This window comes from Coturnix japonica, chromosome 1, assembly GCF_001577835.2.
Source record: "Coturnix japonica isolate 7356 chromosome 1, Coturnix japonica 2.1, whole genome shotgun sequence".
Classification (NCBI taxonomy): Eukaryota; Metazoa; Chordata; class Aves; order Galliformes; family Phasianidae; genus Coturnix; species Coturnix japonica.
The window spans coordinates 42,562,278-42,578,120 of NC_029516.1; the positions used below are offsets into that span (position 1 = coordinate 42,562,278).

Here is a 15,843-nt window from a genome sequence, read left to right on the forward strand (position 1 = left end):
TTATTCTGCATTCCCTCAGTGGCCAGGCTCTCTTACCTACAGTTCATGTCTTTGTATAAAGCTATTTTTCTTCTACGCTTGCCTTCAACATGAGGCAGACAGCTAAGATACTTCCTGATAAACCAACTGTGCATATACTTGGGATACATTTACATTCTCTGTAACCTGTCTGTTAGTTTATGGATTAAGTTTTCTAAAGAAAGAAAAGGAAAAACAAACATCACGTAGTTTAAAGATGGTCTGAATCTTTTTAAGGTGGAAGCAATTATAGAGAGGACTATTCTATACAAATCTACTACAGATAAAACATGTAGATAAAGTTCAGCAAACACTCACTTGTGGTAATATCTGCAAATGATCATAGAAAGAGAGCAAACTTTTTCTTGAGAGGAATGCCTAAGTTCAGATAATTAAGTATGAAGAAATGCAAAGAAATATCAGCACACATAATGAGGGTGCAACCACGCTGAAGTCTAGAATTGCCATTCCAAAAGTTAACATGAGAAGCTGGACGTGAGCAGCAGTGGCGGTTTTGTATTTTTCAAGAGAAATTTAACAGCAAAGTTTTAAACTTGAAAACGCAGACTGTATCTGAAAAAAAAGATCTGTCTGAAAAATAGGTGATAGAAACACCAGAGGGAAAACAAATAAAGCTTAAACAACCAAACATACAAGCCTGCAAGTAAGTTTCTTTTTCTGATCTCATTCCTGCCCAAATCAAACGTGGCTCCATTTTTGTCAGCATAACATCCAAAGCTACAGAGCCAACCCAACTCTACAATTAGTGTTACATGCAGTGAAGACAAGAATCTCTAATTAAGTCTCAAAAAGAGCCCCTCCCATACATGTAATGGAAAGGACTACCCCAATGGTCAGTATCAGGCTACAAGAGACTCAAGACAACGTCACGAATCAATTTATCCTGGAGAAGGCTTCTTTTACCCAGAAGCCTGGACGCTTCTTAATAATGAATTTGTAGATGTTAAAACACGCTGAAAAATCTAACAAAACCCGAAGAAGGACACTAATATGATTTGTGTTTTTTCTGAATGCAAAACAGAACTGTCTCTGCCAAAATCAGTGAGCACATACCTGCGTGTCTATATAACAGATCTCAAGCAATTCTTTTCATAAAATACAATTTCAATGCACACAAAGCCTGACAGTGACTGTACAGAAACTGCAGTACATACACCCATCAGAATAACAAGCAATATACCCCATATATGCTTATATTCAGGCAAAACATTCACAAATATGACAACTTCACTTTCATCATCTGGCAACCCAGCAATCAGCCAACTTTTGTCCTTTCTGTCTATCCTGACAGCTACATTCAAGAGCTCTTTGTCTCTCATTTTGATTATTGCAATTATCTCCTTCCTCGCGTCCTTAGCAGCAAAATTTCTCCCCCCCCCCCCCATACATTACACAAATATGGCTACTGAATTCACTTTAGCTTTTTGGTCTAACTTGCACTATCTTCCATTTGTCATAAAGGTGAAGTTGGCAACACTGCAATAGCCATCTTCAGTCCTCTTTCATCTAGACCAATGGTTTGTACTTTAATTATCTTCCTTATGTGCCTCACATTCAGTGGGATTTGTCTAGAGCAGACCTGGTCTTTCATACTTAAGGAAGACTGTGAACACCAGAAGATGGTATCTGAGTCAAATAGCTCATTAGGATACTTTTAATCCACATATGCCAAATTAGGAAAAGAACTGGAGACCAACGAACATTTGCAATTCATTAAGCCAAACTGACTCAGCTGGTAAGGAGCAGTGGACATCCCTTATCCATTTGCAAACCAAAATAACTGCAATATTCATTCGGGCAGAGGTGTTTTGGAAGACAGATGCCGAGCACAGAAACATGATTTTGGGAAACAACTCTACTCTATTCCCCCTGCTCCTCTCCCAGTGACAGAGGAACTGAAGTCCATCATAAAATTACTATTTCTGAGCAGCTTCCAGTCTTCAGTAGTTTCAAGTTGCCATGGTGAGCTCATATTATTTGTTTGTTGTTCATCTCTTCTTCAGTAGAGGGGGTGGCTGCCAGGATGTGCAATGTGAGTTTTCAGAGATACAGTACAAGTACTACTTGCTCAGGCACTGTAACTGCTTTGGCTCTAGAATTTGGAAGTTGACAATCATCCCAGAGCTTTTATGGTCAGACATTTCACACCTATGTGCAGGCCAAGTGGGCATCTCTGCTGGTGCCTGTGACTAGAATCTGAGAAGGTGGGACACAGGCAGCAGTACTTCCTATTCTCACGCTTTTCAGGTTCTAACCACCACTGCTGAGGACATGATGGGATGACAAAATATTTTTGTCCATCTGCTGCCTCTATGGGAAGCATATGGACCTGAGCCAAAAGCATAGGACCCACAGTTGAAGACTGGCACAGGATGTCATGTGTATATTGGCATATGGTCTAATGCTCCAAGGCATGTTCATATCATGGTAGCAGGACTGGATTTTATCTCAAGTAGAAATAATTATAGTGACAGGACCCTGTCTTTGGGCACGTGCTCACTAGCCTGTAACAGGTCAGAGTTATAATGAACTCTGTGGTTTATGACTGTAACTTTGGCTCTTTATTTTAATAAACAACTTTAGGATAATCATCTGGATGAACAGCAAGCATATTCTAGGCTCACTGCCATTGCCTGTCTCTGCCATTTCCAGAGCTGGTCATAAGGACAGATGTGCATGTCCTGTCTCCTCAAGCACACTGCAGTGAGGAGTCCCAATGTAGCAAGTCTGCATGCCACAGATTTGGTCCCACTTCTGAAGTGGGAGGTATCCTATGGGACAGGTAGATGCTGATGTAGAAGTACTCCATACAAAGCAAAAGAACCATAAAGCAGGCCTGACTGAAGACACAGGAAGATGGAGAAAAACACTGCCATCCTAAATCTAATGTGACATTTGTTCAGCTTCCTTAGACTCCCCAAAAGAGACAGTCTCTTTTTCTTCAGAATAAAGACAGTCAGTCAGTAATAGAAATCTCTCCTTTATTTTGATGCATGGCTGCTGTGTGGAGCTTCCTTGGCTAACAGACTTTTCTGAGGAATAAGAATACCCCTTTCCTTCCAAGGAAAAAAGAAGAGAGAGTAGTCCCAGTACAGGAATAAATAAGGTATCTGTGGACAACAACATGCTATGTTGCTGGAAGTTGGTGGGAGCACCAGCCACACTGCTGGCATGCCTGACTTTCTAAGTGAGCTGCTGCTTTTCTGTAGCTGACTTCTGTAGAAAAAAATTCTTCCTGCAAATGTACTTATAGCCAGTCCATCAGAAATAGCCATTGAAGCCACACAATTTCAATAAGTGCCTTCCTCCACCCAGCATTCCAAATGGAGACCTCCTTCAGTGGAAAGAAGAAGAAGGCATCTTCTGCATAACTGCCTGTTTAGCACAGTGATTGTTTATACAGGAAGTGTTGGGATTTCAGATCTTCTGAATCAGTATCTGAACCCACTGCTGCCTTTACACAGCATGATGCCAAACCTCTGCCTAGCTTTAGACAGGGCTGCATTCAGTTCCTTCTTTCAGAATGCTCATAAAGGGATAAAAGAGCAGGGGGACAGAGGGAGAGATAGCAAGCTCAGCTCTGAAGATGTTTTATGGAAAAGAAAAAAAAGATTTAGCCTGGGGTTCTTGCTGTTGTTTCCAAACCTGTTTATGAATTTTCCTTAGTTTCACTGGAAAAAACCTAAAACCAATACTCACAAGTGGACTCTAAATAGATTTCTATAGTACTACAAATTGTCCTAAGTGAGTGAAGCATTTCCTTTCATCTTTTGATTTTGAGCTAAAGGCTGTGCAGAACTGCCAGATGTTTATTGAGAATACAAACTAAAGTCCAGATAATTGAATTTGAAATCCACTCAGCCATTGTACCCATCAAATCAAATTAGCCAATGAAGACTTAAGAGGAGAGGGCTTTTTTTTTTCTTCCTGTGAATAAAGGAATACAAACTAGCTGTTTCCTTTTAAAAAAGAAACATACGCACATACTAAACATATAATCCTGAAGGGCCTTTAATCCTTTCAAGATGCGGTTGTACTGCAATACCTTGTTCAGTGCAGAACTGAGTGCATTAATCTATCACTTCTGAATATTCCTGCAGTGTACAAAACATGGCATTTCTGTGCACATACACAAACACAAAGGAGCAATAGAAGAAATTAAGATGCACATGTAGAATGGTGTCCAAATTAAGGCGCTCACACATCCACTTGATATACTGTAGCATACTGCGTAATCCATCCTACTCTCAAAATGCTTCCATCTCATCTATTTATTTTCTGCCAGAAGGTACTTTGCCACCTTGACCACTTTCATGTACTCACACTTGCACAGAAGTACATTTATAGTTGGATTACTCAGCTTTCGCATGCTGACCAAAATTAAACGATGTTCATCTATAGCTTTTATTGCATATGTGATTATACTTGATCTTGCAAATACACAGAGGAAAGACAGAATTCAACTATGCTGAATCACTAACAACTTAATAGGTAAATTCTGTTTACAAGTTTATGAGCCTGTAAAGCCTTAAGATTTCTCTTGGCTTTTTACTTTTGCAAATGAATCTGTTAGTTCTGTCCTATATTGCTTTTTAATAGCTATCTGAAGACTACAGCTGGCAATGTTACTGTTCAACTATATGCTGGAATCCACTTCATTCAACACTTTCTCATACTGGTAGCAGCTACTATTTCCAAATGGCATCAAACTGCACATTTCAAAACATGCATTGGTACCACCTACTATCATACTTGAAAGTCTGTTATTTATGTAAGGCTTATGAAGCCTTGTTAAACATTTGGTTTTGAGTGAATCACGTTGACAATACCACATATGAGATGGAACAAAAAGGTAAAATTCACTTTTGACTCATTAGCTTTAAAGCTCATTTTGAAAATACATTCTACCTTGTAACAAATATTTACTAACTTCTCACAGTCCAAAAGGCTTAAAAATGCATCACTGACATAACGTAATACCTCTTGAAATATGATAGCATCTGTAATCCCCAGAGTACAAGACTGTTTACTGCTCTACAATTAGTGGATGCCTCCAAGCTACATCATTAATGTGAATATTGCACAGGGGACCAACCTGCAACTCATCTACTTGAGAATGTGATCTCCTTGCTTTTGCAGTATCTGTACATATTCATCTGCTGCTGACAGGGCATTGTGTCCCTCCTGCACCTTGGATTCTTGTCAGAGATCAAGGACATACAGTCCTCTGACCAACATGGGATGATGTGGATATGCAGAAAGACTGAATGGCCTGAGGACCTCCCACCGCTTCTTTATTTCCCTTTTGAGTGATACGCATGCAGCTGTTTCACTGCAGGCCCTGCCAAGCTAGAGATAGAGAGCTACATACCCTAAGAGCACAGCAATCAGAGAATCCGCTAGGTCTCAAATGCAGTATTTGCTCCTGATTTGCCTCCCTAGTTTTGCTGGAAGCCTATGAAGGGCAGTCGTTCTAATTCTAGGGGAGAAATGGGGACTGAGAAGCAGAAAGGGATTAGCAGAAATACGCAGACTGTCATCTGCATCCAATTTCTTTATATAGGAAGCAGTAAGGAAGGAATTCTCCAGACCCTATCTCACTTTTCTGCTGGCAGAGAAAGAGGCAACTCTGCTTAATCTTCCTCTTCAGAGATATGGGAAACAGATTTTGTGACAATTCCAACTTCGACTTTTTGGTTCTCAGTCAGCAAGATATTTAAATACCGGCTTTTTGAATAGAACTACATCACTAGTTCCCCAGAGCTTTGACTTGAAATTTAAGAACCTCTTTTCTAATTAAAAAAAAAATAAAATCTAAGAAAAATACGTTATATTCAGGAAGGTGTCAGGATCTAAGAACAGATTCCCAGTTCCCAGCTGCTGCAGTAAATATCTGATTGGTTCAGATTGCAATCCAGGTACCCAACATGAGTGATTTAACATCACCTCAAGGAAAGAGTCTACCTTGCTGCCGCACTTGTGCTGGCAAGCAGAAAATCATGCCCTTTTTACAGAGTCAAATAGAACTGAATTGCTCAGGTTGGAAAAGACCTTAAAGATCATCGAGTCCAACCACAACCTAATCACAGTACCCTAAGTAACAACCTTTTGCTAAATCTTGTCTCTGAGCACCACATCCAAATAGTTTTTAAACACATCCAGGGATGGTAACTCAACCATCTCTCTGGGGAGCCCATTCCAGTGCTTAACAACCCTTTCTGTAAAGAAGTATTTCCTAATATCCAAGCTAAACCTACCCTGACACAACTTGAGGCCATTTCCCCTTGTCCTGTCACCTGTCACCAGTGAGAAGAGACTTGCCCCGCTCTCCCTGTAAGCACCTTTCAGATATTGGAAGAGAGCAATAATATCTCCCTTCAGCCTCCTTTTCCCCAGACTAAACAGCCCCAGCTCCTTCAGTCTCTCCTCATAGGGCATATTCTCCAAGCCCTTCACAAGCCTTGTTGCCCTTCTCTGGACCTGCTCCAGTACCTCCATGTCCTTCCTGTGCTGAGGTGCCCAAAACCGAACACAGTACTCGAGGTGAGGCCTCACCAATGTACAGGGGCAGAATGACTTCCCTAGTCCTGCTCACCACACCATTCCTGATACAATCCAGGATGCCACTGGCCTTCTTCGCCACCTGGGCACACTGCCGAATCATATTCAGCCGACTGTCCATCAGCACACGAAGGTCCCTTTCCATCAGGCAGCTTTCCAGCCACTCCTGCCCAAGCCTGTAGGGTTGCCAGGGGTTGTTGTGACCAAAATGCAGGACCTGAAACTTGGCCCTATTGAAACTCATACAGCTAACCTTGGCCCATCAATCCAGTCTATCCTGGTCCCTCTGTACTGCCTTTCTCCCCTCGGGCAGATCAACACTCCCTCCCAACTTGGTGTCATCTGAATTCAGAAGTATAGATGTCCAATGGAGCCTACTGCAGAAAAGAAGTCTCTTCCCAGCTACCATTAAATTTTATTCCTTTTCTTTATTTTGATGTAAACACATTTTATTCTCTCTTCCTGTTCTTACGGTGCCCTGAAGTGAAGGTGGTAATCAGACTGCAAATCACAGCTTGTAATATTTTCTGTTCCATGTTGAGAAAGATGAAAGCCCCTAATTTCTTGAAGGCATCACTGAAATAAAATTAATATGTCTGTCCTGGTCAGGACAGTGAGATTTAATCTCCAAGCAGCAAAGGTCAATTTACAGCAGGTGAGGAAGGAAGATAAGGAGACATCACTGTCTCTGCTGCAGAGACCAGCTTCAGGGCAGGTAAGACTGCACTGGATAAGGGACCTAGAGGAAAAAGGCTGACCAAAAACCCCTTTTCAGGGCTTTCTTGAAGCCAGCAAAAGTATTGCGCCGGTGCTGAGGGGCTGGCAGCTTGTGGGTGGGCTGCTGAGCCAGCAGGGGTGGAGCTGGCACTGCCCACTCTTATCTTTCAAGCTAGAACTTGACCCTTTGCTGAGAGGCTAAAAGCAGCCCCCTGGAGGGGGACATAATGTGCTAGGTGAGAAAAGGGTGTTCCTGTCTACTGACAACAGGGAGGGAAGTAAGTGTGTAAGCACAGCCTGTGCTACCCATACAATACTGCAGCAGCAGGTGTGGGTGGTGAGTCTTGTGGTAGGACACGTGAGAGTTTTTTGTCTTTGCTCAGGAGACCAGCTCTCCTATGCAACAGACCCTGAGACCACAGGTTTAAACATGGTCTCCACCAGACAGCAGGCTTGCCCCAAGAAGACTGTGGTGACCCAGACAAAGGGCCTGCCCAGAAATGTGGTGGTTCGGGTCTCTGGCTGCTGGGAGTGCCTGAACTTGCTGCTGTCAATGGAGGATAGGAAGGATGCCACTTGCATGAGGTGTGATCAGGTGGATGAGCTGCTCAGCCTGGTGGTAGAGCTTAGGGAAGAGGCAGAGAGATTAAGGACCATCAGAGAGTGCGAGCAGATCGACTGGTGGAGTGACTCTCTGAAAGAAAGACACAGAGATTGCACCCCCAAACTGTAGTGCACCCTATTCCTTGCCATAATTGAGAAGACAGAGCCAACTTGAGAGGTGGGATGGTAGCAGGTCCCAGCTCAACAACACAGGTGACCCCCATCCCAACCTACCTCGGTTCCCCACGTGCCTCTGTTTGAAGTCCTGAAACTGCAAGGAGAGGTGAGTGAGGATGAGGTAGGAGAACTGCCTCCACACTTATCTGAAAAATGAAAAGTGAAGGAGGGTGATAGTCATAGGTGACTCCCTTCTGAGAGGAACAGAGGGTTCAGCCTGACCCCACCCATAGGGAGGTGTGCTCAATTCCTGGTGGAGCCAGGAGGGAGAACAGCAAAACTGCTACCTTGGACTTCCAGAGGGTGGACTTTGTTTGGATGACTATTAGGGGGAGTCCCCTGGGATTCAGTCTTAGAGAGTAAAGGGGTCCAAGACAGCTGGTAGCTCTTCTTGAAGGTGCAGGAGCGGGCTGTCACCCTGAGCCACAAAATGAGCAGATGGGGAAGAAGACCAGCATGGATGAATAGGGAGCTATTCTTGAGGCTCCAGGAGAAAAAGAGAATCTGCCTCCTGTGGAAGAAGGGATGGGCAACTTAGAAAGAATACAAAGAAATTGTTAAGATGTGCAGAAAGGCAAAAGCCCAGATTGAACTCAACCTGGCTGATGGGGTAAAAGGAACAAGAAACTCTTGTTTCTTGTGGTCTGGAGCAAAAGCCTTGTGAGGAGCAGTTGGAGGAGCTGGTATTGTTCAGTCTGGAGGAGGCTCAAGGGAGACCTTATTGCTCTCTATAACTACCTGAAGGGCAGCTGTTGTGAGCTGGGGGTCAGCCTCTTCTCTCGTGTAACTGGCAATAGGACTAGTCGGAATGGCTTCAAGCTGCGCCAGGGGAGGTTCAGGCTGGACATTAGGAAATACTGCTTCTCTGAAAGAGTGGTCAGGCAGTGGAATGGGCTGCCCAGGGAGATGGTGGAGTCACTAACCCTGGAGGTGTTCAAGGAACGTTTGAATGTTGTGTTGAGGGACATGGTTTAGTGGGAGCTATTGGTGATGAGTGGATGGTTGGACTGGGTGATCCTGTGTGTCTTTTCCAACCATGGTGATTCTATGATTCTATGACTGCAGAGGGTGTCTGTGAAAGAAAATAGTTGGAAACAAACAGGAAACCATATAATATAAATCCATTCTTGTAGCACAAATATGTGACTGGAAAAGTATAATCCCTGTGATAGGCACAGTTCTTGCCAAATATCCATAATTTTGGATGGCTGCAAGGGTCTGCCATTTGGGTGGGAACAAAAAGCACACCCTACTCTCTTGCTGAACTCCGTTTAATACATCTGCATGATTTTTCGCCAGCAAATCCATCATCTGTCCTGCTGGAGCACAATGATGGTAAGCACAACGGATGGGTTGATGTCCAAGACAAGTTTATATACTCTGCTTGAAGATCATTATCTAGCAGACTCCAGAAAGATTAAAAATTTCTTGGGAAGGACCCCAACAAGATACAAGGTTCAGGTAATGTATTTCTCCCCCAGCTTGTTTCAGATTTCAGCACGAAGTTCAACATGCTATAGTTTTCAAATAAATGGAAAAACAAAACAAATGTAAAAATTGAAAATGTGCTCTATCACATTAATATAGCCTTGCATATAACCTGACTGATGAATAAGGTTATGCACGTGAGACTGGACAAGTGGACAGAATTAGGGACCAGATGCAGTAAGATAATGTAGCTAGCTTTTCAGTTCTTTTTAGTACATGAAATGTCCCTTTCAGCACATTTAAAGTAAAACATAACTATGAAAGAAGACACATTTTCAATGACATCTCAGTGGTACTTAACAATAATGAACATGACATTAAAGTTCAGAGTGGCTTGGGACAACCTGCGCTACCTATTCAGAGACACCAACATACAGAATATATCCACAGGGAAGAAGTTTTGGAAAGAACAAATGTTTTTATCATTGGTATACTTTTCCTAAGATAATAATCTGTTCTCATTAAGTCAATGTTTTTTGCTTCTGATTTGAATAGGAACATGATAAAAAGGACTACCTACAAAGGATAGATTAAATCCTGATTTAGAATTGTTTCATTCACATATCATTGTGATAAAAAAAAAAACAAACACAAAAAAACAACAAAAAACATTCAAACTGGAAAAAAATCTCTCAGCATAATTGTTTCAAAATAGAATGTAAAAAATATACATAAATAATACAGTGATGATGCTTATGTAAGCGCCCTGTATGGCATTTATCATTTTTATGGGGATAAAAAACACAATACCTTTAAATTAAACTGGTTTCCGAACAGTTTTTCAGGTACATAATTTAAATTTGCCAAGCTCATAGAATATTTAAAAAAATCTTAAAAATGCTATAAATTATTTAGAGTGACTTTTTTTTGATGTTTAGCTTCTTAGTTCAGTCATATAACTTACTGAAGATGTCATATGCTGCTATGGTGTCAAATTCTGCCCTAAGATCTGCATCCTAAAAAACTGAAGTGCTATGTTAGACAGTTTGAAAACAGAAATGGAAGATGGTACACTTGCAGACTCAGTTAATCTCCCAGAACAAGTGTATGTGACTGCAGACCTCCACTGTATCAAGTTATTGTTTAAGACCAGGTAAAGAATGATTAGCACTTACTTAGCCAAGAAACAATAGATGCTCAGGCAATCTAGTAAATATGAATTACTGTCAGCCTTTTGCTTACATGGCTTGCACAGTACTCTGAGCACTGTAGATACATAACCAATAGAAAATGGCTGTCTGACTGCATAAATTTACATGTCTTCTAGCTTTATAATTAATCCAAATGCCATACCTAGTGCTCAGAGGCATCTTGCTTCAAAGACTTATGATCCGTAAAATAAAGGATTTTACTCATTCAACTACCTAATTTTACATCATCAACAGACCACCAAACAATTAATTAATTATGCCAGACCACGATATGCTTGCCATCTCTATAACTATGAGCATTTTTTATGCCAAATACAATTGGGAATGCAGTTGGTCTGGTGCTGTTTTCAGTTCCTGGCAGCAGTATGTTTGCTGGAAACAGACTGAACCTCAGTAATTTCCTAGAAACCAATATCAGGCCAAAGAGCCACTGTATAACATATCCTTACAAGACTGAAGGAAGCCAAACTACTTTTCCACTAATAGATCAAACTTTATTGGTACCCTTTTCATCCTTCAGCCAAAACAACAGCAATTCATAATACATGAGAATACTAATGTGAGTACAGGCATCTGCATGATGTAGACATCTCGTCATGTAAAAAACAATGACTTTGGAAACATGTTAATATTCTTACTAGCACATATTTGATGTAGTAAATTCAACCTCTATTATCATATATGAGCTATAGATAAGTTCTGTTTATTAGGCATGCTTAAAATGTGTGACAAGTACTCTGAAACAGTCTCAGAGATTCAAGAGAAAACACAGGGCGTAATGTATGTATTTGCTTTTCTTAGATCATGTGCAAAATAAAATCTACCTTCGAATTTTGCTATTATTCCAACAGGCTCCCTACTGAATGCCAACAGCAGAGGAAAACAAATGCATAACAGAATACTATGAGGCCAAATAAAGTACTATGCAAGTAATCCCTAGCCAGCATGATTTAATACTATAAGGATTAAAGAAGGAAGTAGATTCAATAACTTACCCTCATCTTCGCACATGCATCCTGTGTTGATTCTGTGCCTCTTAACTCTTTTACCAGCATAGAACCTAAATACTAAAATAAAAATCCATTAAACTTCACACAGCTGAAATTTCAGAACAGACAAATATAAGCAGAAATGCATTAAAAATATCACAAAAGCCACAGTGATACCACACAGTTCAATGTCGTGTGGTTTTACCCTGCAGTCCTCTGACAGATCACTTAAAATGATTCTAATCAACCTATGAAACAGGAATGCACAGCATCAGCAGTGTTAAATCAGTCACAGCCCTTGGAAACAGCACCTGAAATATTCTAACTTATCACCTCCACCACTCAAGCAACAATCACACACTACAGATTCCATCCAAAAAGCACCATTTGATTACAAAATGGAGAATCTGCTTTCCTTTTGCTGCCATCTGCCAAACTCATATTGCTCTGCGTACAATCATGAATGTGAAGGGCGGCAGAGATGCTAACCTCTTTGTACTCAATCTGTAACTACATTATGGGCAAACAGAGCTTAATGACAGTAAACAGAAAACAGACCTGAGGTGAAAACTAGCACAGTGTGATGTGCTGGTGTGGGCAGCTTCCACACCCTGGCAGCAGGCTCTGCTCCACTAGAGTTGTTGCTCTGGGAACTCAGTACCTCTCTCCACTAAGAGTGAACTGCGCTGCTCTGCTAGGCATGGAGCTGGCTACATCCTCCCTGCCAGCTGGTGGAGAGTGGTCTTGTTACTGTTAACAGGGCGGTTCATGACCACCTGAAAAACCTGAACATCTACAAGTCAGTGGGACCCAATGAGATGCATCCCAGAGTCCTAGTGTAATTAACTGACGTAGCTACCAAGCCACAGTCAGTGATATTTGAAAAGTCATGGCAGTGAGCTATGGTGACAAGGGAAGAGCCACTGATGTCCTCTATCTTGACTTCAGTAAGGTCTTTGACATAATACCCCACATCATCTTTCTCTCCAAATTGGAAAGATATGGATTTGATAGATTGTCAGTGGACAAAGAACTGGCTGCAGGATCTAGTCCAGAAAGTAGTGGTCAGTGGCTCAGTGTCTGGATGGAGATCAGTGAGGAGTGGTCAGTGTCGGGACCAATATTCTTTTAATATCTTCATCAAGGGCATTGACACTGGAGTTGAGTGCACTCTCAGCAAGTCTGCTGATGACACCAAGCTGTGGGGTGCAGTCAACATACCAGAGTGATGGGATGCCATCCAGAGGAACCTGGCCAGGCTTGAGCAATGGGCTCAGCTGAACCTCTTGAAGTTCAACAAATCCAAATGGAAGGTCTTGCACCTGGTTCAAAGCAACACCTACTACCAATACAAGGTGGAGGATGAAAAGGTTGACTGCAGCCTTGCTGAAAAAGACCTGCAGGTAATGGTGGATGGCAAGCTGGACATGATCCAGCCATGTGCCCCTGCAGCCCAGAAAGTGCATCAAAAGAAGCAAGGCCAGCAGGCTGAGGGAGGTGATCCTGCCCCTCAACTCTGCTGGTTAGGCCTCACCAGCAATACTGCATCCTGATGTGGGGTCGTCAGTACAGGAGAAACAGTTCTTTTAGAGCATGTCCAGAGATAGGCAAAAAAAAAATAACCTAAACGACAGAACTCCTCCAGTACGAAGACAGGCTGAGAGAGCTGGGGCTGTTCAGTCTGGAGAAGAAAATGCTCTGGAAGACCTAATAGCAGCCTTTCAGTATCTAAAGGAGAGCTATGGGAAATAAAGGGACAGATTCTTTAGCAGGGTCTGTGGTGACTGAATAGGGGAGAGGATAGATTTAGGTTGGATATAAGGAAAAAGTATTTTACAGTGAGGGTGGTGAGGCACTGGAACAGGTTGCCCAGAGATGTGGTGGATGTTTTGTCCCTGGAGATTTTCAAGGCAAGGCTGGATCGGGCTCTGAGCTGTGGATGTGCCTGTTTATTGCAGGGGAGTTGGACTAGATGACCTTTATAGGTCCCTTCCAGCTCTAAGGATTCTATGATTCTATGACAGAGAGCTTGTCTTCTCGCCAAGCACACAGATATCTCTTTGCATTCCTATTGCACTGCAAGGCTATGGCTTCTCTCAAGTCTTTCATCCTATGTAAACAACACAGGAGCTGGAGATGTCACGTCACTACTGAGGAAGGGATAGGTGAGCTCCAGTAAGAGAGCAAATATCAAAGGCATGAGCCTCCTCCCAGAGGATGCTGCAGTTCAGCACTGCTACCAGGCCCACTTCATTCTGTCACATTCATATCCCCTAGAAATACCCTAGGGGTGTTCAAGTTGAAAGGCAGCATGGGATATGGTTTAATGATGGGACTTGGTAGTTCAGGTTGACTGTTAGACTTGATGATCTTGAGGGGGTCTTTTCTAATCTAAATGCTTCTACCTAATCTAGCCAAACCAGAGGGTGAAACAGCTTCACATTAAACAAAAAACTGATCAAAAATAACTTGTTACAGCTGAAAGCAATTTGGAACAGAACAGGAAGACTACTGTTCTCTTGACCTAGACTGAGATACTTTCTTTAAAGCCTCCAGTTAACACTGCATACTGCAGCAATCTCTGACCTAAAAGAAAATGTGTTTACGTTTCAATGTAGACAGTAGCCAAGATGGTGATTAGTGAGCAACACTTTACAGAGCATTATAACCAGAAGGGTGAGCAACAACCCTGCTACTAGATAAGGACAGGCAGAAAGGAACAAATAAAGGACATTCCTAAAGGACTGCAGATGTGAAAAGTTTGTAAGCCTAGCAGCTGTGAGTCCAGCTGGAGCCTTGACGGTGACATGAACAGGGCTTTGGGCATTAATTTGATGGGATGGCTTGATATCACAAATTAGCAACCAATTTAAAACAAGTTCAGAAATTAGAAATTTACAGAAAAGCCTACTAAGTTGAAATGTATCTTTCTCTGGACCCTTTGCTGTTTGACCTTTGGAATCCTTTGACATTTTCTGGGAAGAATTTCGTTCAATTCAACTTTTAAAATTATTTTTTAACAGGCTTTGGCAAAACAGTTTGGGATTGCTTGAAAAACCTGAAAGCTACTGATTGAGCAGGCATCAGGGAAAAAAAGACAAACCAAAAACAGTGCTTTTCAGCTCATGGCATAACAAGAAGGCAAAATATCTTCAGCTGCAGGCATTCTGAAGTGCTTGCCAGAGTGGACTGAAGAACAGAAAAACAAACACAAAGGTACTGTACAATTAAATTGTCAGAAGATTCTGAAATTCTGAGGGAATTTTGCTTTTCTTTCAGAAATGTTCCTTCTCAAATGCACACAGCATGTGGGAGCAATGTAGAGGATGTCAGCTCAACTGAGTGATATCACATACAATGAAAGCTGCCAGTGCAACTTCCAGTGCAGGTTTTTATTCTATAAAGCTCATGACATTACAGCTGGAGGAGCTAAGAAGGTGTATTGATGCATGGTCCTTAGGAAAGAAAGATGTCACCTTCATCACCACTATGCTGGATACTACTTCTTTCCTGCTAATCTCAACTTCCTTTCTTCAGTGACTCATGCCTGTCAACCTAGTGCAAAGATTACATTCTATCATGAATTCATTGGATCAGGTAATGAGATAAGAGGTACTCTTCAAGTAGACTTATTCAATAACTATGAAAAATATATTTTTAAAAAAAAATAGCAGTAACTAAGCTTCCTTTTCAATTTTACATGCTTCACAGGAAGAGAGCAAGCCTAATAACATGAATGACTGAGGAAGGTGAGCGGTTCCAGTTATTGACCATGGACAGTTACTGCACTCATTGGCAGTGTTGGGATCCAGGCTGTGTGTCACTTGTGCTTACTTAGTCCCTAATTTCTATATTTCTGGATATGCTTTGAACAGTTTAATTAGCCCCAGTTCTCCCTAGAAATGCCTTATTGTTTGGCAAAGAGAGCGTTATTCTAAAAAGAACTGTGGATCCAAGTCCTTTCAAGTGAAGAGGATCTAAAACCCATATCCAGAACAAATGGTTAGCTCCTAACTATTATGCTAAAAGCACTAAAACCATTGAGCCCTTCTTTTTGAAATGTCGGCTTACTTCATTAGATGCCCACCACTCAAGAGAATGCAGTGTTGTAGATCACA

The 15,843-nt window shown here is 41.8% G+C and overlaps 1 protein-coding gene across 16 annotated transcripts in view; it reads right to left on the reverse strand.

Annotated features, from left to right (window-relative positions):
* ANKS1B (ankyrin repeat and sterile alpha motif domain containing 1B) overlaps positions 1–15,843 on the reverse strand; it is a 393,719-nt gene that overhangs the window by 16,574 nt on the left and 361,302 nt on the right. For all 16 annotated transcript variants that reach the window (XM_032444024.1, XM_032444026.1, XM_015858789.2 and 13 more), the window contains one exon: positions 11,732–11,803. In XM_032444024.1, coding sequence (XP_032299915.1) covers positions 11,732–11,803 — 72 coding nt within the window. The remainder of the gene's footprint in view (positions 1–11,731; positions 11,804–15,843) is intronic.